Here is a 23,639-nt window from a genome sequence, read left to right on the forward strand (position 1 = left end):
ATTGAAATATTTAGGCTTTATTTTGCATAGTGCTGAGCTGTCCTATAAGCCATCAGAACAAAATTTGCCCATACCATTAAAAAAAACCCTATTTGGTTTTTGCAATGTGTGCCTCTGCAATCTATTTATGTCTGTTATAGATCACAGTAATCTGACTGCCAGGATTGTACTAAGTTTACATCAGCAGTTGTGCTGTTGAATCAGCAGGCATTATTAACTCATCCTTTCCTGCCCATCAGGTAGTTGTCAGTGTACGATATATGTCAAGTAAGGATGTCTGCATTTTAATAAAATGCCCAGAGACTTTATGGAATTTGTGTGTGTGCATGTGTGCGTTTGTGTTCTTTTTATGTATAATCCAAACCAGGGGTTGCATCATTCTGCACTCTCTTTTGTCTAGTCAAGTTTGATCTGGCATGTTATGATCTAACTCAGTCACCACCATTCCTATCATAAAAGTTCTGAAGGATTTTTCTGCATCATTATCACAGATGCTTTTGAAAGTGCCAAATCCCAAACCATCAAGTTTGATTTCTTAATGGCAAACTGAACATTAAAGCCTTATATTAAGTAATATATAAAGGGGGGGGGAGGGAGTGAGCCACATCTGGCATATGTAATTTTGACCTTTTTATGTTAATAAAAACAAAAATGGCAAGACTCTTTTGTACAAAACTTTCCTTTCTAGAGTTACAGTTCTTTAATATTCCTAATTATATCTACAATTAGAGAGCTAGAGTGTGTAGGAGACTAATTGCTGTTCCTAATTTGTATATGAATTTGTATATGCAGGAAAAACAATTTAAGGTGATCATTTAAAATAAAACAACAAGCACAACAGACTAAATAAATAGAGATGCTGAAGGCTTTCAATTGTATAGTATAAAACAGAATTAGAGGCTGATTCCTTTAATACCTTTTCTTTCCTTGGAGGAATGAATGCATGGCCTTTGAGCCCCAATGGATTGCTCTCCCAGTCCATTTTTGGCCTCAACTTCCCTTAGTTTCAAAGGTCCCCAGAGTGGGGCCAGCTGTCTTTCTGACAGAGGAGAGCTCCCTCTGGTGCTTGTCAATGTCACTTAATCAGCCAAAGGAATCACCAAATAACAGACAGGAGGCACCTTACTGGCCAGAGACCAAGCACAAATCTTCGTAGATGTGTCAGCCTCTGCTCACCAGGAACAAGGGATCAAGCATGATCACTGGGGCGACTATTAAAACGGACTCTTTAAAGTGTCTTTGAACCTAAGCTTTCTACAAATCTAAAATAAAAAGCTATCAGGTTCAGGTGACTGCTTGACTCTCAGTAACGTCCCCAAGGAAAGAACCAGCATGCAAATGAATGGAATGAAATGGGGGAGAGGGAGAAACAGATCACTGCAATGAACAATCTACATTACACACACACACACACACACACACACACCAGGCCAGGGAAATTTTGTTTCTTTTTTCTCCCCCCAATTACATTACTGAAATAGGCCCTTTTTTTGTTACTATGCACTTCATGAAGAAAAGCAAAATAAATATTTTTGAGGGTGTTTTAGTAAAGTTAATTAGGTGTTCATTAAGTTGGTTGTAATTGTGACATTGTGCAGTCTATATGGTTTTATAAAAATATGATAATGAGTGAATATAATGTAACTGGAATATACTTCATGCAAAAGTTCTCTTGTAAGGTATCATTACAAAGCTTATAGTCTACTGAGTGTGATTATCCTATTTGTATAAATGTACCACTCTTGTATCTTGGACTAGAAATATGAAATATAACTCTGAGGGCCTACTGTAATTATGCAAAGTGTGGGCCACTAATGGTGGTTTGGAATCTTAATGGCTCCCATCAACCAGGACAACTGACTGGGGCTCTGTTTAGAGGCAAGCCTTCCTGTGAGTCAGACCGGGAGGAATGAAGGCTTGGGGTTTTACAGTGACACATGATCATGTCACATGAACTGGAATCCATCTTTAACCTGGTGCTTTTCCAGTGGGAGGGTAGAAACCCAGAGAGAGACAAAGGATTCCCGCCTTATGCAAAAGATATATAAAGGGGTGGAACAGAACAAAGAGCCATCATGAAGAATCCCCTAGCTACCATCTGAGCTGGAACAAGAGCTGTACCAGGGGAAAGAATGGTGCCAGACCTGGAAGGTGTCCAGTCTGAGGAAAAAAAACTTACTGAAGCATCTCTGAAAGTGAGATTACCTGTATTCAGTTTGATTAGACATAGATTTGCACATTTTATTTTATTTTGCTTGGTGACTTACCTTGTTCTGTCTGTTACTACTTGGAACCACTTAAATCCTACTTTCTGTATTTAATAAAATCACTTTTTGCTTATTAATTAACTCAGAGTATGTATTAATACCTGGGGGAGGAAACAACTGTGCATCTCTCTCTCAGTGTTATAGAGGGCGAACAATTTATGAGTTTAGCCTGCATAAGCTTTATACAGGGTAAAACGGATTTATTTAGGTGTAGACCCAACTGGGAGTTGGGCTTCTGAGTGCTAAAGACAAGCACACTTCTGTGAGCTGTTTTCAGCCTGCAGCTTTGGGGCAAGTAATTCAGACCCTGGGTCTGTGCTGGAGCAAACGGGAGTATCTGGCTCAGCAAGACAGGGTGCTGGAGTCCTGAGCTTGCAGGGAAAACAGGAGCAGAGGTAGTCTTGGCACATCAGTTGGCAGATCCCAGGGGGGGTTCTGTGATCCAACCCATCACGGTAATATTCTTTACAAGGCAATTAGTCCATATTCAGAACCCTGTGCAGAGGGACAGGACCCCTGAAGATTCATGTAACCCTACCACAGCTGTGATTGATAGGAGGATTTCAGCATCACCATCATGGGAATGCACCCTTATTACCCACCTAATTTTGTTTGACTCCTGCCAGGCCCATTCCCCACACCTCAGTAGCTCAACTCCCTCTCCCGAGTGGCTTCTCTCTTATTCATAGAATCATAGAACTGGAAGGGCTCTCGAGAGGTCATCTAGTCCAGTCCCCTGCACTCAAGGCAGGACTAAGTATTATCTAGACCATCCCTGACAGGTGTTTGTCCAACCCGCTCTTAAGAAATCTCTAATGACTGAGATTCCATCAGCTCCCTAGGCAATTTATTCCAGTGCTTAACCACTCTGACAGTTAGGAAGTTTTTCCTAATGTCCAACCTAAACCTCCCTTGCTGCAATTTAAGCCCATTGCTTCTTGTCCTATCCTCAGAGGTTAAGAAAAACAAATTTTCTTCCTCCTTCTTGTAACAACCTTTTACATACTTGAAAATGGTTATCATGTCCCCCCCATCCCCCGCCCAGTCTTCTCTTCTCCAGAACAAACCCAATTTTTTCAATCTTCCCTCATAGGTCATGTTTTCTAGACTTTTAATCATTTTTGTTACTCTTCTCTGGACTTTCTCCAATTTGTCCACATCTTTCCTCAAATATGGCACCCAGATCTGGACACAATACTCCAGATGAGGCCTAATCAGCACGGAGTAGAGCAGAAGAATTACTTCTCATGTATTGATTACAATACTCCTGCTAATACATCCCAAATGACGATTGCTCTTTTTGCAATAGTGTTACACTGTTGATTCATATTTAGCTTGTGATCCACTATGACCCCTGAGATCCCTTTCCACAGTACTCCTTCCTAGGCAGTCATTTCCCATTTTGTATGTGTGCAACTGATTGTTCATTCCTAAATGGAACACTTTGCCTTTGTTCTTATTGAATTTCATCCTATTTACTTCAGACCATTTCTCCAGTTTGTCTAGATCAATTTTAATTTTAATCCTATCCTCCAAAGCACTTGCAACTCCTCCCAGCTTGGTATTGTCTGCAACGTTATAAGTGTACTCTCTATGCCATTATCTAAATCATTGATGAAGATATTGAATAGAACCAGACCCAGAACTGATCCCTGTGGGACCCCACTGGTTATGTCCTTCCAACATGACTGTGAACCATTGATCATTCCCAGACAGTAGTTATTTTCCAACCAGTTATGCACCCACCTTATAGTAGCTCCATCTAGGTTGTATTTCCCCCTAGTTTGTTTATGAGAAGGTCATGCAAGTATCAAAAGCCTTACTAAAGTCAAGATATACCACATCTACTGTTTCCCCCTAACCACAAGGACTCAAATTTACCACTCACTATTACAAAGTAAAAGAAACAAAAATAATTATTTCAGTACAACTCCTGTAGGATTTGCATGCAGTTGCGTCCTGCAATTCAGAGCAATCAGTACCTAACAGTAAATGTTTGCATACCTGGGATTATAACAAGTTTGCTAACTTGACTCTTCTAAATGAAAACATTTTCAGCCAATCTAATAAAGATTCTAGGAGTGTTTCAAGAGACAGCAAGCCCCTGAACTAGAGCCCTTTTTACTACATTTTCACTTAGCTCTGTTTGCACAAGAATTGCTTTTCCAGGAAAGTAAGTCGGGGCACTCAAGAGAGGACACCCCTTTGTGAGTAAAGCTGGCTGCCGTGACTCTAGGGCCTTTCATTGGCTTTTCAGAGATACATTAGCTCTACACATTGCAGGCAAAACACTCAGCGCTCTTGTGGGCAGGAAAGGTTGCGGGCAAGCCTGGTTTGGTGTGGAGATGCCTGCATTTGTATATTCTGCCTTCTGCAAAGTTAGTCTTAGGGTAAGCCTAATAAAGAGAAAATCTAGCAACTAAAGATTTAAAAAAAAAGGACTAATTAAATAGCAAAGAATAATGGAGCAGGGTTTGTTGTGTTTGAGGATAACTGTTGGATAAATACACGTTCATCTAGTCTGCTCTTACATTTACTGTGAGTAACAACTGAAATTGTCTACATATTTAAATAATGAAGTGTGAGGGCCTGATCTAAAGCCCAGTGAAATCCTTGGAAGGATTCCCACTGACTTCAAAAGGCTTTGGTTCAGGTCCTATGTGCAAATTTCTATGCAACCTTAATGAGAAATATGCTAAAGTGCCTCCAGAATTTTCTGTGTATTGTGCAGCACCAAGTACTTTATCAGCATTTATCAAATATCTCCTTATCTTGTTTCTTAGTCTGCACGGAACAATTCCCTTTTTCATACTGCAACACAGGGACATTGTTGAGTCAAATTTGGCCAAAAATTTACCAGCAGGTTTTGTGAAGATAAGTCTTTACATAACTTAAGACCAATAGACATGTTTCCCTGTATTTATTTAATTTTTAATTCCAAAAGAATATGTTATAAATAGAAAACAAAGCCATAACTTTACGCTGGTACAACTGGAGCCCATACATAGCGGCCTGATGCTAGGGAAAACCTGAAAGCATTATGGACTAGAGACACAAGATACCTTCCATTGAAATCAATGGCAAAATTTCTATTAAGGTCAATGGCAAGCAGGAGCAGACTGTAGAAGCTAACTAAGCATTTGCAAATAATACCACTTAGCTCTTATATGGCATTTCTAATCCATGGGTCTCAAAGTGCTTTATAAAAGGAAGGGAAGATTTATTATCTTCATTCTACAGATGAGGAAATGGAGGCATGGAGAGGTGAAAGGACTTGCCCAAAATCACACAACAGAGCAGTGGCAGAGCCCGGAACACAATCCAGCTCTTCTGATGCTCAGTTCAGTGCCCTGGACCATGTTGTTTCCAGCTATTATATTTCAATCGTCCAAGCTGAATGAAATTCCCAACCACCAGTAAATAATGAAAAGTAAATTAAATCTAACGTTATTTCAGCTTTTATAAGTCAGGGTGTAATTTGTAAAACAGGAAAGGATTTTTTAAAATATATAAAACATTTTAAATTGAGAAAAGTCTTTTGAGTTGGTGACATTTAGGGGGTTGAACTGCTCTCTTTAAACTATTCCCGCCTTTGACCAGGAAGATATAACTTAAGCTTGTTTTCCTTTGGCTCTTTGTTCACCAGACACTTCTGGTTGCGGGGCCTGGACTGGATTAGGGGCCGCTACCATGCTGAGAGAGACAGAGGACAGTGCTCTAGTGCACTGCTCCAATCCAATCACCTATCACATTTTCCAATACAGCATTCATACTTCCAGCTGCCACAAGGTCATCAGCATTAGCTTAAATCAAACATCCTCTGGCTCTAGGTCCCATGATGAAAAAATTATGGAGTCCTGGACATGGTACAAGTTTTACAGCTTTATGGATGAAATCCTTCAGGTCTCTCTGACCTACTGAAAAAAAGGTTTTATTTTATTGTAATCCCCAAATGTTCACTTTTGTGTGCGCGTTTTTCCTACAGAATGTGTGCATTGCTTCCAGCAATGTGTTTTGTATTACCTGGAAGAACAGAAAAGCACTAATGGGAGGAAACAACTCGATTCTTATTGCCAGTGCAACACAAAACAGAACCGCCAAACAATACAATGGCTTCTCGACCAAAGCCATCCTGGTTACCTTGGGGTCTTGGAGCCTAGTTCTCTACTCTATTACACCCATTTCACACTTTCAGTGGGGCTAAACTGGTACACAAACAGCATAATGGAGTGAAAACTCGCACCCTCGGTCTTTTTTATTTTTTTCATGTCACAAGCTAAGTAAACTGTTTGGATTTCAGTTTATACCTATCCTAGACAGCATCCATGGAAAGTAATCTGCCCTCTTTTGCCATTAGTCCATCTTTTCTGTGTAAGACACACATGGCATGTGTGTTCCTCTCCATAAACTCCGTCTCCTTCCCAAAGAGCTTCCAGTGAAACTTTTATAATCTATTTATCAAGAAATTCAGAGAGGGTGCAGGAAATAGCCTTCTCTAAGCCCTAGATATAAACATTTCCTGGCAAAGGATGCTGTCTAGGAAAGATCCCTGTGGTTTTTCTGCTGTACCAACCTGGTTTCACTTTGGGTTTTTGTTTTTAAAAAGCCATGTTTGAGCCACCTCACCTTGACTGTGAAGTCTGCACTGAGAGGCCCAGATATTCTCAGTATCTCCTTGTCCGGAAACTTCTGGAAGTCGATGCTAGAATTGTCCACCAGGAAGGAGCCTGTGGAGCTGAGGCTGTTTTCACCCTTCAAACCTTGTAGAGTCTTGGTTTCCAAATCTGACAACCACAAAAAAGACTAGCCAGAGCAGGCAAGCAACTGACAGTGACAAAATAATAATACCATGGGGCTGGAGTGTAATAAATAGTAAGGGAAAACCAGGCCCAAATTAACCAATGTGCACTCAGTGCCTCTCGGGGGGGCAAGGGGGCAACCACCAGATTTGCATGGCTACCATTGGAACTGAGAAAAACTGATTGGCGTTGCAGCCTTGTACAAGGGGTCACAGAGCCACTCAGGTTTGGCCTGGATGCCCCTCCATCATGACGGGGAAGGGGGGGGAAAGTGGGATCAGGACAAATTTGAATGAGTGGCATTGGGCCAAATGATCCAAATCCAAATCTCAACTTAGTGACTTCATCTGTGCCCCACTGTCCCAAATCTTCGCTGAGGCAACATCTCATTCCAAAATAAAAAAAGATCCTGGATTGACCTTTTCTCTCTTTCTTCTAAAAATTTCCTCTCTTGGCTTAATTCTAGCTTTATTTCCTCTCATAGCTTAATTCTATTGAAAAAGTTTGCTAGGTTGGGAAAGAGCATGTATGCTGGGAGAAAAGGCAGGAGCAAGGGAAGAGGGAAAGTCATTTACAGGGAAAGGAATAACAACTACACTAGAGCAGGCCAGGAATACCCAACGGCCCACTTAAAAATTATGCATTTCAGAGGACTTGAACTTTAAAAAAAAGTTATGTATTTTTTGTTCTAGTTTATAACCTGTAATTTGCTGGTCATTATTCACAGCTCTAAATCTAAACAGCTATAAAAAGATTATTAAGTAACTACTGCTGTCTCAACACAAATAGCAGATCATATACTGGGATTTCCAAACACACCCTTTCCATTGTACCAGGATGCAAGCACTTTGGCATGATTGCCTATGCATTTCAACTTTGCTATTATTAGTGCTCTGTTAACGTTGACATAAGGCTTGCTGTCTCTTACTGGGGTCTACGCTGTCAGAAAGTTGTATCCACACTTACGGGAAAAAAACCACCACAGTATTTTGTAATTGCCCCAAATGCTACATCTTACCAGTTACACCACTTTGAGTGTTTGGGGCTATCGTTAGAGAATACTGCAGCATTTCCTTCTATAAATGCATGGGCAGCACACTCAGCTCACTTCCATTTTGATCTATCTTCAGTGCCACTGCTGAAAAAGAGGCAGGAGGTGGCTGGCTACTGCATAGGTATGAAAGAGAGGGGAAGAGTGCAAAGAGCTTTACTGCCCTGCCTTGTGTCCTTGCCCAGAGACCGGTCAAAGCAGTGTTCTCCTGAGTGCAGAGAACGTTCTCTGCTTGCACACTCTGGGGTACATGGCACTCCAAAAGGTGCAGGGAGGAAGCAGGGCCATCATCCCCTCTCCCGCTCCCGCCACACCAGCTGCAGATGTTGCAATCATGAAAGGGTTAGTCTAGTCAGAGGGCTCATCCCCTCTGGGGCAGGGTGACTCCTTAACTGCACAATTTGGCTCTACACGTGTATCCTTTTTATTCTTCTCACCCTAGATAAAAAGAGCAAGAGATTTGCATACAAACAGAAGCATGTGCTAAACTCACGAGCAGTTTGATGACAGAGCTCAGCAGCAGAGAAGCTTGTTCTCTAACTTTCTCTGTATCTCTGCAGTCAGTGGGATTTTTTTTTTTAAAAACAGAAGTTTGGCATCGAACGAGTCAGCCAAAAGATGCATACACAGAAATGGTTGAAAAATTGTGGAGAGACAGAAAGATTCTGAGCCTCTGGCCTCATTCTACTCTCAGATGCATGTGCAAGTCCACTGATTTCACTGGGATTGTCCAGAGCATCCAAGGGCAGGATTCTGTCCCGTGTCAAAATCAGTGATTTGAGAGAAAGAAACCAGACATTCCTGTTGTAAATAAAACACCAGAGGATACCAAGGCTCTTATAAAGCAACACCACACTGGCTTTTTCTACTTACGTAAGTGATCAGGTCCTTTCAACACTAGACGAACCTGCCTACTTCCATAGGGAACAGCAACAACAGTATCTTCCGCTGCAGAGAAATGCAAAAATGCATGGAGTCAGTAAGCAAAGGAAACCCTCCTGTCTCCAACCAAGCACTGAAAGAGCTGTTCACGGGAAAATTAAAAGCCAAGCTTTTGGTACCATAACTCTTCCGCTGCCACCGCCCCCCCCAAGTCCTGACAAAAGGCAAAGGTCAGCAGCAGGGAAACTTGTCCTCTAACCTCCTCAGTATCTCTGCAGTCAGTGGGATTTTTTTTAAAACAGAAGTCATCTTAAAGGGACATTCACATTCCGACCTACTAATTTTATTTATACTCCACTATTACTCAAGTGTCTAAAGAGGGACTAACAGCTTTTTATTTCACCCAGCCTCCAATTAAAACAAAGCATATCTTACTCTTCCAAATTATTTTGGCATATATATATTTGTGCTGAATTAGGGAAGTATAAAAATATTCAAATGTTCAAAGGAAAAAGTTAAAACACTGAACTCTAGAACTCCCTGTTCGTTCACATGCCACATGATCCTCTCCCAGCTGAACACCCAAAACCCCTTTCCCTTCCACATGCCTTAGCATGCCACGTGATCTCCCAGCTAAACTCTGCAATGCCTTCCTGTCTCACAGCACACCCTACTAAGGCTTGTCCCTACTATGGTGGTATAAATGTGTGTTCCTTTCCATACCACCCACAAAAAGCCATGGTAGTACACGTGCCCATTAGACCTGCAACATAAACAGGCTCTTGGGGCCTGATCTTGCACCACTGAAGTCACTGGGAGCTTTGCCACGGACTTCAGTGGAAGCCAGTTTGCGCCCTTAAGGAGTCCAAGGCAGTAGTCACTAACCTGCTCTCTCCTGCAGCTTACATGCTACTGTTAGATCAATGATGCTAAAGAACCAACTATCTCAATAGCATCTTGGTCTTGGTGCTCTGCGGGGGTACAGGAAGGGAGAGTGTTGTGGCTCCAGAGAGCAGATTCCCCACCTTCCTTCTAATCAGCTGCTAAGCCAGGCAGACAGGAGAGTGCTCAGTGACACTCAGTAGTAGCCTCAGGCTGTTTCCTCCTCCTCTCTCTGCTTCCTGTCTCCCTCCCTCCTCTCGAACTTGATGTTGACAGTTGGGGGGCAGGAATCACAATAGTGTTGCCCCCCTCAAAGCTGAAATTTGAATGGGAATGTTCCCTTCAACCCCCAATAAAAATAATTCCCTGGTTGAATCATGTGACTCCCTTCGACTAGGAGCTAAGAGGCCCTGCTTTGAAAGCAGCAGGGTGCTATTTTGGCACCTGAAAGCAACACAGCCACTAAGAGGCTAGCTTTCATCAGAAGATCTGAACTGTCACCGGGACTTCCTGAACAGTGGTCAGACATGGACAAGGAAAATAAAAAGATTTACAGTACTCAGGCCCAACCATGGATCCTAGAATGATGAGCATTTCTATTAAAAACAATCGATCATGAAATAGTTAACAAGGTCAATATTTTAATTGTCACTATTGTGGTTCAGAATGAACACCCTGTTGTGATGACTAGGGCAGTTCAAACATCTCTTAGAACTATTCTGTCTGTCTGCAGGCTCAGGAAGATGACATGTGCTCTGTTCTCTCTTCTGTTTTATTCATAATCACAACAGCCAAAAAGTTATCCACTGTATGACACTGCCTCACAATGATTTTCCATAAAGGAAAGCTTTGGGTTCTTTGTAGATATATTTAAAATGTTGCAGACAGTGGGAAAAAGGTTGATGGAGCTTTTAAAACTACATCTATGAACATTTTTAGTACAAATGTATGTTCATAAAAGTTAATGGACTGAGAGTGCTGAAAATAGAAAGTGTCTGTTTATTCATAGGTCATGGAAAGTGCAAGCAAAGACAAACTCTCCATTTTAGCCCTCAGTGTGCTCAACTCTGCCTTAAAAGGGCTACCCCTCCCCGCCATGATTCCCCACCCTTACTCTCTTGCAAAAAGTGATTCAGTGTCCACACTACTGTATGACCCTCTGATGACCAGATATTAGCACCTCTGTCAAATTCAGTGTATAGTTATGGAGTCTGTTTAGAAGCCAAGTTAAAAGTCTTGTAACTCAGTTCACTGAGTCATGTCACCGTCTAGACTTGTAGGTGTAAGACCAGTTCAGTATTTACAATACTTTCTATCTAGCTGCTTGATCAATAGGCCGTAAATCTCATCTGGTCCAGACACCACAAAACTGTTCCCTTTTTTGGCCCGGTGAAGCTTTCATAGCATGAGTGAAACCCTGAATAGAGCTTCCATTTATGATTGGTTGGAATATCACTAAAGAAAGCTTTCTTCCTAGGAAAAATATTTGGGAGCCATTAAGTCATAATCAATTTAGGATTGTCAGTGCTGGGAAAAAGTTCAGCAAGTTTCCCTGCTGATGTCCTAAAAGATCTTTTATCAGCTGATGCCAGTGTTTTTTTGTGGAACAGTGGCCAAATAAGAGCTGACAGTATGTGTAGTGCATGGCGAGGAGAGGTGGAGTAGGAAGCCGGAGGAGGAAAAGATAGGGATTCTTTTATACAGTAACAATAGTAAGTTCATTCAATCAAAATTTGATTATCTAAACCCTGGTTAACTAGAACACTTTCTTATCCAAGGTTTGGATATGTCCCTAGGGGTTTGCTGAAACTACTGTCCAAAAGCTCTCACAAATACTCTAGGACCAGATCCTAGAACAGCACAAGTCTGAGCTGGGGTCCAACAGTACTGGACTGATGTCTTCTGCAAAACAATTGTACAGAACCCTTAGGCTCTGCAGAGCTAAAGCTCCAGTCTCATGGAGCTCCTACACTTTGCAGAAGAGAAGCTGCAAAGCCAGTTAGACTTGGTTGAAGCCGGCTAGTGTCTATAACCGGGAGAGCAGCCCAGAGGATTTGAAGACTGTGTTCAGGGTTTCCTGAAGCTAATTAGTTTTCAAAATCTGCTGGGATAATTTTCTCTATTACCCTAACCCAAAATAATCCAAGGCTTCAGCTGTCCTCAGAGACTTTTAGAAAATTGAAGTTAAAACAGTCAACTGTGTTCTGTAATGTATCCTGCATGTGTGTGTGTCTGGTATCATTCATGATAGCAAACACAAATTTCTTTCATTTTTACCCATAGGTTCTTGTTCAATTATTTGACCAGCTATAGATTCGTACCTGTTTCACTGTGTATTAACAGATTTCCATTACTCTTGTGGCAATAATGTTTAAGGAACCCAGCAGCATAAGTATATTTTCTTGCATGAGGTTCATGACTATGACATATAGTTTCCCTGCTTATCCAGTTTTCTGAGTGGGTTTCAGAAAACAGAATATAGTGTCACGTTTCCAAAAACATTAATATTACCCTTTACAAATGTTATATTTTTAAAAAATCACTAGACTTCCCCAACTGTACTAGAAATCTTACTGTTCAGTAGCTCACACTGACAGGGTTCCCTTTGTTTTATGAGTTTTGTGCTGAAGAAAATAGAGAAAATTGTCCCAGCAGATTTTGAAAACTTTGATTAGTGTCAGGATACCTTGAACACAGCCTTCAAATTAAAGACCTACTAATGTGCCATGGAACAACTGGAAAATCTTATTGTTTAAAGACCACCCAGCTTATATCGCATAACTTCTTTGCATTGTTTCTCTCTCCATTTTATTACTAGGGATATAATTCACCTGCTCTTGTTGCTTATTCTCCATGTGAAATCATAGCACACTCTTTGTGAAATGGCATCTCTCCAGGGGATTCCTTATTATCATAGCACATCCTGGAAAGTCTCAGCTTATGTAAAGCAGCAGCAAGACAGCAGGGCCATTTCTTGGGGCTTATGAGGAGGAGAAGGAAAGTGGACACATCCCTCCCTCATCCCCAAGAAGAGACATGGTGGGAGTGGGAGAACACCTGGTGACTGAACCCTCCGACAAACAATATGGAGAGAAGAGGGTCAGCTGGCTGCCCTATGAAGCTGAATGGAGAGAGGGTGGGGAAGAACATGAGGCCTCTGGCTCCTTCCTCGGAAGATACATAAAGGTATTGTGAAGAGGGAGCCCTGGCCTGATGGGTGGAGAGAGACACAGGAATTGTGGAGGGGATACAAAAGTCCATGATCCACCCAAGTCTTGATGTTTCAAGAGCATGCATAGAAACCCAAAGTCAGATCAATTCTCCTGGCTTTGGATTTTGATTAAAAATGTCTGTGCAGTCCTACCAATGATACTCATGCTTAAGGGCAGAATCAGAAAAATAATTATACCCCCCCATTGTCTAGTAGCATTGTATTGGGATGGGGGAGCTGTAACTACATTTGAAGTATGTGAGAAAGTCAAGGTATATAAAAAGTAATATCTTTTATTGGACCAACCTCTGTTGGTGAAAGGTACAAGCATTCCAACTATACAGAATTCTTCTTCAGGACCTGAAGAATGAATGGGCTCTTTTGTACCAAAATCTTTTAATTATCTTAATGAGCGAAAAAGGGCATCAGCACAGGTGTTTCTCCTGTAGAAAAATGCTGGAGGGAAATCAAGGACACATCTTTTCCTACCCTGCTGCATTTCAATTGCTGATGCCTTTGGCACAGATATACCGTCCCAATAAATGCTGAGTAAGTCATTTCTGTAGCAAGTGCTAACTGTTTTAAAGCTCTGTGAACTTCTTCCCTTTCTGGCACTGTCCTTTCTCCACCCATCTGCATGGTATAAACGGTGTGGAGAACAGAGCTGGATACAAGCACTAAGAGAAAATGAATTCAGTGTGACGAGCACAACAGCACGTTTGGGATGGTTTTGAGAAAATAAACCATTTCCAGCAACTCTTGGCACACTAGAAAAAAGCCACTGCCCAATTCCTCCAGCACAGCCTGAGAAATGTGTGTTTGTAAATGTTCCAACATACATCAAGGGTAATAAAATCACACACATGCCCAGGGGACACCTACGATGACTTCTAGCCACCTGCTTCACATGTGCGCCTACTGATTCTTCCTATCTCACGTAACAACATGGCTCAAAAGTCTTATTGCTGCCCTCAGAGCTTTTCCTGGGGGACACAGGAAAGACGCATGAGAAAAGAAATGTGTCCTTCCTGGGTCAAGCAATTCTTTTTAAAGAGAAGGCCTGAGATTAAACTGGCCACTACTCAAAAGTCACCACCCATCCCAGAGAACAGACTAGGCCCTGATCCTGTGAACACTTAAGTACATGCATACATTTTACTCTTGGAATTAGTCCTACTAACTTCAGTGGGGCTATTCAGATGAGTAAAGTTATCCGTGTGCTTAGGCGTTTGCAGGATCGAGGCTTAAGGGCCCAATTCTGCCTTCAGACAGGCATGCATGACTTGCACCAGGTGAAATTTTTGGTCAAATAACAAATTTGTTGAAAAACTCAGTTTTGGGGCCACTGAAAATATCTGCAAATGTTGGTTAAATCAATTATCCCCTCAGTTCTATGCATGACTCCAGTTTGTACCTCTGGAAGTTACACAGGTATATCTGAGAGGGGAATTGGGCTCTAACAGAATTTCTTAACCTGGTTTCTCTTATCAGGTGTTTGGTGCATGCTGAATGATATGGAGGGAGGTTACCTTGTAACTCGCCGCCATGTATGTGTTTCTGCCTGTTGTTTCTTGTCTTATACTTAATTGCAAGCTCTTTGGATCAGGGGCTGCATTTTAGTTATGTGTCTGTACAGTGTCAACAGTGCCCTGGTCCTTGATGGGGGCCTTTAGGTATTACTACAGTACAAATAAATGATAATAAAAACGAGCTATTCATAAGATACATTTGTAAAGACATTCAGAAGTGATTTCAAGTCTGAGGACTGCGCAATCTGCTCATGAACATTTCAGAGGCGAGATTCCACTCCTTGCTTTGTTATGAATTATTCCCTCAGCTCTGCCATACACAGTCCTACCTCAACAATGCCAACTCCTTCCACAGATGATTCCCTTCCTTCCTCCGTACAGCAGAAGGTCTCAGCCCTCTCTCTCCCACCTCAACTAGCACATTAAGATGCAGAAGGTTGCTGTGCTAATGAGTGGTGTGTGCTGTGCTCCCTGCTCAACAAGTTATTCTCTGTCAGAGCAAAGATGATTCTGTAAGCAAACGCCTCTCATTGTTCCCCACAGAAACCAAATGCAAATATAAAGAGAAAGATATCCAACAGGAATCCACAAATGTACATATACACCCTTACGGGAAATTAGTGTTATTTGCAATGTTGAGATCATGTACCATGCAGCATTAAAAAAAAAAGAATTATAAAAATATAGATCTGGCCCATGGATCTCCAATGGAACTCACTGAAAGAGTAAAGCAGGTGCAGGTATTGTGGGAAAAAGCATGAGCTCCCTTAGGGTTAGACTCAACTTATAGCATAAAGGGCAGCATAGCTACACCATCCCAAGAGGAGCTCTGGTGTAGAAATGTGCCCCAGAAAGACATGACAATTCCTCCCCTGCTCCCTCTGGCACTGGTGTTACTTCTTCACCCCTATTCAGGATGCACCACACTCCAGGCTATGAGCCCAACCAGCTAACCTGAGTAGTGAGTGGAGTGGATGAAGCCAACTCTCTTCCCATTCCCTACCCATTACCTTAAAGGGGGGAGTAACGGGCACAAGTCCCTGCTTTCCCACTCTCTTCCCTCTGCAGACAGCACCACAATCTGAGCAGTTCTTACTTATCCAAGAAGGGGTTATTGAGGATAGGGAGGACATGGCCTGACTACCTTGCTCCCCTGCATGGCTTAATAAGGCCTGGGAACAATCTAGCCCTTAAGAAGCTTGTGTATTTCACTAAGAAGAGGAACGTTGCCATTTTACCCGCCTACTTGTCCCTCTGACACCTCATCACCACTTTCAGTTCGGAGGGCTTGTTCTACCCTTTGAGGTTAAAGTCAACAGCTTACGTTTATTTGTTGAGAGCTGGGATTTATACTGGCCTCGAACCAGCCGGCAGGTGGACCCATCGCCATTGCAGACCCCACAGTTATCTTCCTTGACAGTGCTTCCCAGCTGGTGATCACAGCCAACGATCTGACAAGAAAGAAAGATGTGCAGTTCAAACTGAGCACCTACTGACTGCTGGATACATCTCTGCAACTAATTACCGCCAAATTTCTCTCACATCATCTCCAGAGGGCCATAAAGTACATTAGCAATGAAAGAATCTGAATGAATCTGGCTGAGAGCTTGAACTGAACTCAGGAGCTAGATACTCAGCAGGTCTGCACTAAATGGCTTTTGCAGTTCAGAGTAAGAAAAAGCATGTTGATTTTTTTAGGGTCTTGTGAATGCTTTTTGGTAAGTGTCCTATCAGAGATAACGTTTTTAAAAGGTTTGTAAAGAAAAATAAATGATTCTAGTTAGACTGTAGAAGCAGCAAAGAATCCTGTGGCACCTTATAGACTAACAGATGTTTTTGCAGCATGAGCTTTCGTGGGTGAATACCCACTTCTTCGGATGCAAGTACTAAAATTTTTCCACTACTTGCATCCGAAGAAGTGGGTATTCACCCACGAAAGCTCATGCTGCAAAAACATCTGTTAGTCTATAAGGTGCCACAGGATTCTTTGCTGCTTCTACAGAACCAGACTAACATGGCTACCCCTCTGATAGTTAGACTGATAGACACGTACAGAACAGATAACTAAAAAGCTCTGCTGTGATCCCAGTAGTGTCTTACCTGATATGCAGTTGGGAAAACCATGTGGTTTTAATTACATTTGACAATAATCCCATTCCACACAATCAAAGCCAGCATTCGGATAATGTTAAGGATTTGATGAAGGAGGGGAAGAATGGTTAAAACAAAGGTCTGAGAGCCAGGAGATCTGAATTCTATTCCCAGCTCTGCAAAAGGCTCTCTCTCTTTGTGCAAATCATTTTAGTTAAAAATTTTAAACTTGGCTGAACAAACTGGGCTCCTAAATCCAGATGTAAACTCCTAAACAACTGTAGTGCCCACTGAAGTAAATAGGATTTAAACTTTTTTAAGCCAGGGGTGAATTTGGCCTTTTATCTGAACTGATCCTGGACCTGAAATTATGGAGTTTCACCCAACATTGTTTTAAAGCCAAGAAAATAAGCAAGTCCATATTACACATATTAAATAAGCATGAAAGGCCTCCTAGCACTCTGGCTTTCAAAGCCAGCCATGGACCAGGTTTGTACATAAAATTCTTCTCTATAGTGTTTGTGCTAAGACTTCAGGCCAAATTTAGAATAGATGTAAACAGTAGTGAGTTATGAATAAAGTGTTAACCTTAATTCTAAATCTGCATGCTTCTGTGGGCTTCAGTTAAATTCAACGTGCCAAATTTTAGAAGGCGATTACAACAGGTGCAGTTGTAAAAAATGTATGCTCATCAGCTGGGCTCATAAAAACCCACATGTATATGTGCAAATTGGATTACTGAGCACTAAAATAATGGTGCATGCAAATGGGTTTTTGGACACGAGTCCCTGACTTATACGTGCAGTGCATATGGTTGTTTGTGTTCTGCTGGGCTTTGCTGAAACAAGGGGTGTTCCCATTATTTTTGTCTGCTCCCCCTTTATGCTCTCCTGGGAAAAATGTGGAACCTGTTTAATGTTATGACATATTAACTTTTTAATGGTTTAGTTTCTCTCTTTTTCTTTAAAAACTTAAATTGTGTAGTAACTGTGAGCCAGGGAGTCCCTCAATGCCAACTGGCAGAGGGCACACCATACCATAACTCACATCAGGCCTGACACACTCATTTCCCCAACACGCTCTTGTCATAATCTGTATCTAAAAGGTGTCATATTAGGTATCATATGCAAACTAGTAACTTGCTGGTCAAAATATGTATGGGAGGTGTATAAAGAATTAGAGATGTGTAATGGAAATATGTTCTCAGAAAGTGTTTTGCAAGAAGGGCATACACACAGCCTGTCTTAAACAAAGGAATGCTGTTTTGCCTGTCTTCCTGCGTATTCACTATAAACTGAGTCAGGTAACATCTGAGAGGACAATGAAAAGCAATCTACATAGCCATGAAGCTAATTGAGCAGGGGAAAGACCTCTGAACAATCACAGGGGATGGAGCCTGCCACCCTCAGGAAGCCTTCTAGGTTCTTGAAACAGAGACAATAGCAAAGGCAGAAAGCCATTTTGGCATCCATCATAGGGGACAAAGGATGAGCAGTGTCCTATGAGATCACGAAAAGTGGATTCTCTTAACCTAACAACAAGGAATAGCTGGAATGGACTATAGGTGAGAAATCTGCTTAGATAAAGATTATGAAGTGCTGAAATTAAGTTTTAGTCACCAGAAAGCATGTTTTGTTTGACTTGTAACCATAACTGTGTTTTCTGTTCCACTTATTATAACGTAAATAATCTTTGTTAATGAACATATTCTTGGTTTTATTACAAAACCCATCTCAGTGCTGTATACTAAACTGAGGGGTGAAGTCCTCAGCTACACAAACAGGCTGGTGCGCTCTGCCTCTTTGGAGACAGTAAACTTAATACCTTCTGTGAGTAACTAGTGAGAGGCACTGGATGCTGCAGGGTAGTTGGTTTGGGAGGGATCGGGACCAGAAGCGCTGTTGGTGTCACCCTGCCAGGAGTAACCAGGCTGATGGAAGCTAGGCTGAGGCCATTGTGCTGCAAAGAGGCTACTGGTGTCAGGGCAATGAGCTAAAGCTGCACAGCACAGAGGCACCCAGGGTTACGCGTCACATGGTGACAGAACCCCTTACTGGTCTGAGTGAACCCCTGAAGTGTCACAGTAATAATGATATTACTTTCTGTACAATGAAAACTCCTGGAATTAATGTTGGTCACATCAACACACTGTGTAGACATTTTAAAACATGATGGGGTCAAATTCAGACTGGATGGAAGCAGACACAATTTCTTTTACTTCACCCACTTCAACCCTGTTCAATTTGGCATACTATACTTATGTGTTAGGCCATAATGACTCTACAGAAGCTAACGAAGGCCACGGGGTAAATGTTAAACATTTTTGATCAGATATACATGCACAAAAACTGCCAAGATATAAAGAGACACTGTTCAGCTTTGTAACAATGTCAGATATAGGTGAAATAATCAAGTTTATAGTTACTTCTAACCTGACTGGAAACTACTTATTCCATTTGAAGTTCCTGCATATATGTTTATGAATCCCGGGGGTAGAGCCATAATAGACCTAATTTTACATTGTCAATCTTGACCATATGTCTAAGGCCTTGTCTACATACAAACTTGCACAAAAATAACTAAACTGGTTTTAATTGGCACTTGTTATTTCTGTGCAAATTCTGTGTGTGGACACTTTTATTCTGAAATAAATACACACACACAGGCTTGCACTGAAACAACAAAAAGTGTGAATTACAACTGATCAGTCAGGCTATATATGGGGTTTTTTTTACCCCCATACTAGGACACTAGTATATGAAATCAGATTGATACAACTGCATGACTGAAATGCTTTTGCATGGAGCTGGATTATAGCCCACACTTACATACTAAGCAAAAAGGCTCCTGTTGAAAATCCTGATGCCAGAGGAACTGCAGGCATTTCCCCTTTCTAGATCCTGGCACCATACAACAACTTAAAGGTATGCTCCACAATGGAATGCAAATCTAAATGTGCCCACGCATACCTCATACTGTAAAGCACATCTGAATTCCTTCGGTGTGAAAGGGCCTGGATATAAAAACAAATTCTGTTCCATCCATCCAATTTCAACATCAACTTTTATCCCCTTAAGCCTTCATAACTTTGCATGTGACTCATCAACAATCATATCACCTCCAGCTGTGATCTTATTATATCTCATTTATAAATTGAGCAATGTTGGACCAGGTCAGTACTTGGATGGAAGACTGCCAAGGAAAACCTCAGGTGCTGGAGGTAGTTGTGTTTGTGATTCAGTATTCTTTTTGAGACGGTATGGAGTCATTGCCCCAAGAAGGCACTTTTCTGCTGGAAGTGCTGTATTTTAAATGGGACAAAACAGCATTCTCTAACTGCTTGTGATCACGAAAAATCCTATGGGATTGTATACAGTATCAGAGGTGTTAACCTCACTGTCCTGGCCAAATTCTAGTTTAGATCATTATATTCTGCCTGAGTAAGTTCCTTTGCAGCTTTAACTGGACACAGTATTTTTCTTCAGTTCTTCTCCTAAATTGCTGGCCAGTTTTGTTGTACTCTAAGTTATTTATGTCAATGTATTTAAAATATCCCCATCCAACACTCTGGGCCCCTGTACAGATTATAATAAAAAAAATCCTTATAACAGATGAACTGGACTAATTGTTCCTTACAAGACAACAACTGGACCAAAATTAAAAATGCCCCCCCCCTCCCCCCGAAAAAAAACCACTTTCCCTCCAACTCATTCTTCACCTCCTCTCGGCTCCAGGAAAAGCCTGGGAAAACAGATGTGTTATCTGTTAAATGGCTGCCACGTTCCATTCCCCAGAAGTATCTATATTTAAGTGAGGTGGCGTGGGGGTGGAATGAGGAGAAATGATTTCTGCACAGTTTGTAATGAGCTTGGTGATTCTTTAGGATGAGAAAAGATGTAGAAAATCCTTTTGTGGAGTTTACAGAAAAGAAACTGTACAAGTTGGGACTGTACTTGAATATGGTAAGTCAACCTAAAAAACCACAGAGTTCCTGAAATACTAAGGAGGCTGAAGCAACTCGTCTATAAGTATAGATCTCATCTTCCTCCACTAGCAGAGGGAATCTAGTTCTGGTGGAGCTGGGGTAGGGACATGCCAATTCTGTAACATTATTTTCACCTCCCTAGGACCTCACAAGGTCCTCTGCAAGGATCAAGACCAGAAAGAGGGTGAGAGCAAGGATATGGCTATCACCACTGTCCACGGTATTGTATCCCCAGAAACCTGCACAGAATCAATGAGGAATGCAACGCTCACTCAGTCAGCACTCTTCCTTGTCCATCTCTGTGACGTGAATCAATTCCAGAGAAGAGGTTCTAGGGTAATGGATATCAGAGCATTCATAGGAGCACAACTCCTAGAGAAATCCTTCTGCCATCGAGTCCAGGTTCAGTTGGGTTGAAATGGCTATGAAGTACTGCCAAGGCACAGGGCTCCTGGGCAGATTATTCCCAACCATCTGTAGTCAGGACTAACTACTGAAAAGTGTACCACTGGAGATGTAGTATGGCCAGAGTTTGGCCCATGAGGGAGAATGGGGCCATGAGGCACTTGATCTACAACTCCCCTGAGGCACTGCGACTGCTCCAGTGGACAGAGATTAATGTCACCATGACTTTAAACAAAAAACGTTGACATTTCTGAATGATAACATTGCATGATTTTAATTCCACAACAAGTTTTGAAATTTCCACTTTTAATCAACGACTAAAACAAAAGTCAAAAAATTGGAATTTCCCCTGGATGGAAATTCTGCTTTTTGATTAACTTTAGTCCTGACCTTCATAGATCTCAGGAGAATATGGAATGTAGGGAGATGAAATCCCCAGGGCTGCCGGCAAATGGGGCAATTTGCCCCAGGCCCTGCAGGGGCCCCCACAAGAATGCTCCGGCCCCACCTCTGCCTTCCCCCATTCCCCGGTGCCTCAGCGCGCCGCGTCCAAGAGCAGCCCTGGACAGAGCTAAAGTGGCATGGCTCCAGCAGGGCCTGAGCTCCTCCTGCTCAGAGCTGCATGGTAAGGGGGCGGGGCTGCGAGCTCTGGTCCCACCGGAGCCATGCTGCTGCAGCACTGTCCAGGGGCCAGGGCAGTTCCTGGACGCGGCACTCTGAGGCTCCAAGAGAGGGGAGAGGCGGGGGTAACCCAGGAGTGGCCTGAGCTCCTCCCCGCTCAGAGCCGTGTGGTAAGGGGGCAGGGCTGTGAGCTCTGGGCCGAGCAGTGGGAGCTCAGGCCCTGCTGGAGTCAGGCTGCTGCAGCGCTGTCCAGGGCCGCTCCGGTACGCAGCACGCTGAGGCTCCGGGAGGGGGGGAGGTGGGGGTAAGCAGCATGGTAAGGGGGGCAGGGTGGTTGGATAAGGGGCAGGGAGTCCCGGGGACAGAGGTTTGGGGTGGGGCAGTCAGGGGACAGGGAACAGGAGGTTGGATCGTGGGCATTCTGGGGGTCTCGGGGGGGCAGTGAGGGGACAAAGAACAGGTTGGGTCGGGGATTCTGAGGGGGACAGTCGGGGGGCAGGAAGTGGATGGGGATCGGATGGGGCCAGGGCCAGGCTGTTTTGGGAGGCACAGCCTTCCCTACCCTAAAGCTCATTCAGCAGTTTGAGGCTTGCAGACAGCTATTTAACACAAAGAGCCAAGCTGTTATCTTTTCCATGGGGGAGGGACCACATGAGAAGAGCAATATCCTACACCACCTACCTCCTTCCCAACCCTACCAAGGGAGGCCCCCCTCCCCTGCATTCCCCGAGGATCCAGAGGGGTTAATTCAGTGGTTCTCAAAACTTTTGTACTGGTGACCCCTTTCACATAGCAAACCTCTGAGTGTGAACCCCCCTTATAAATTAAAAACACTTTTAAAAATATATTTAACACTATTATAAATGCTGGAGGCAAAGCAGGGTTTGAGGTGGAGGCTGACAGCTCGCGACCCCCAGTAATAATCTTGTGACCCCCTGAGGGGTCCTGACCCCCAGTTTGAGAACCCCTGGGTTAATTTAATTTTAGCATCCTGTGTCCATTCACATGCATGTGCTATTTTGAGCATTTCAGTTTTCACAACATTTTCTGGAACAAGCTCAAATGCTCAGTTTGTGGAGTATGTACATAAGCTATACTAAAGACAAACCCACAGTAACCGTCTCCAATTTGTGCGGGACCCCGTGGAGCCAGTCTCTAGGAAACAGATACATTCATGGAGGTTAAGTCCATTAATGGCTATTAGCTAGGATGGGTAAGGAATGATGTCCCTAGCCTCTGTTTGTCAGAGGGTGGAGATGGATGGCAGGAGAGAGATCATTTGATCATTACCTGTTAGGTTCACTCCCTCTGGGGCACTTGGCATTGGCGACTGTTGGTAGACAGGATACTGGGCTGGATGGACCTTTGGTCTGACCCAGTATGGCCATTCTTATGTTCTAAGCTAAATGAACCCAAAGTTATGGAGACAGATATGGAGTCAAGGAAGCCAGCAGAGTATCAGAAACCTGGAAAAATCTCTGACTGGATGGGCTCAGGTGTTTGGTCACAAGCTGAGGTGGTTCAAAAGTTTTGGATTTTTTTAAGCAGAATTTTTTTTATTGTTTCTTTAAACAAAAACACAGCAAGCAGCAAATACTTGGCCACATACTTCTGAAACCCCAAACCATATTCAGGTTTTGGCAGACTAATTTCAGCTTTTCAATTAAAAAAACCATAACAAATTTTGAAGGAAAGCAGACATTGTCCGTGATTTTTTTCTGCTTTCTAGTTTTTGATCCAAAAAAAGTTGACAGAAAATATTTGTCCAACCCTTTTAATGAGCTTTAGTGACTGTTAGCGTTAGCTGATGCTGGGAACCAGTGATACCTTGTAAAGGTGACTTGAAAAGAAGTTTTCTCAAAACTGAGTCTGTGCCAAGATGCGGAAGGTTTTAAAATGTTTATTTTTCCCAGGGC

General features: G+C 42.5%; 1 protein-coding gene across 6 annotated transcripts in view; it reads right to left on the bottom strand.

Annotated features, from left to right (window-relative positions):
- Positions 1 to 23,639, bottom strand: part of ADAMTSL1 (ADAMTS like 1) — a 654,406-nt gene that overhangs the window by 161,758 nt on the left and 469,009 nt on the right. For all 6 annotated transcript variants that reach the window (XM_045021716.1, XM_045021715.1, XM_045021714.1 and 3 more), the window contains 3 exons: positions 15,946 to 16,072; positions 8,991 to 9,065; positions 6,894 to 7,051 (listed from right to left, as the gene is read on the bottom strand). In XM_045021716.1, coding sequence (XP_044877651.1) covers positions 6,894 to 7,051; positions 8,991 to 9,065; positions 15,946 to 16,072 — 360 coding nt within the window. The remainder of the gene's footprint in view (positions 1 to 6,893; positions 7,052 to 8,990; positions 9,066 to 15,945; positions 16,073 to 23,639) is intronic.

The sequence above is a fragment of the Mauremys mutica genome, chromosome 6 (genome assembly GCF_020497125.1).
Source record: "Mauremys mutica isolate MM-2020 ecotype Southern chromosome 6, ASM2049712v1, whole genome shotgun sequence".
Taxonomy (NCBI): Eukaryota; Metazoa; Chordata; order Testudines; family Geoemydidae; genus Mauremys; species Mauremys mutica.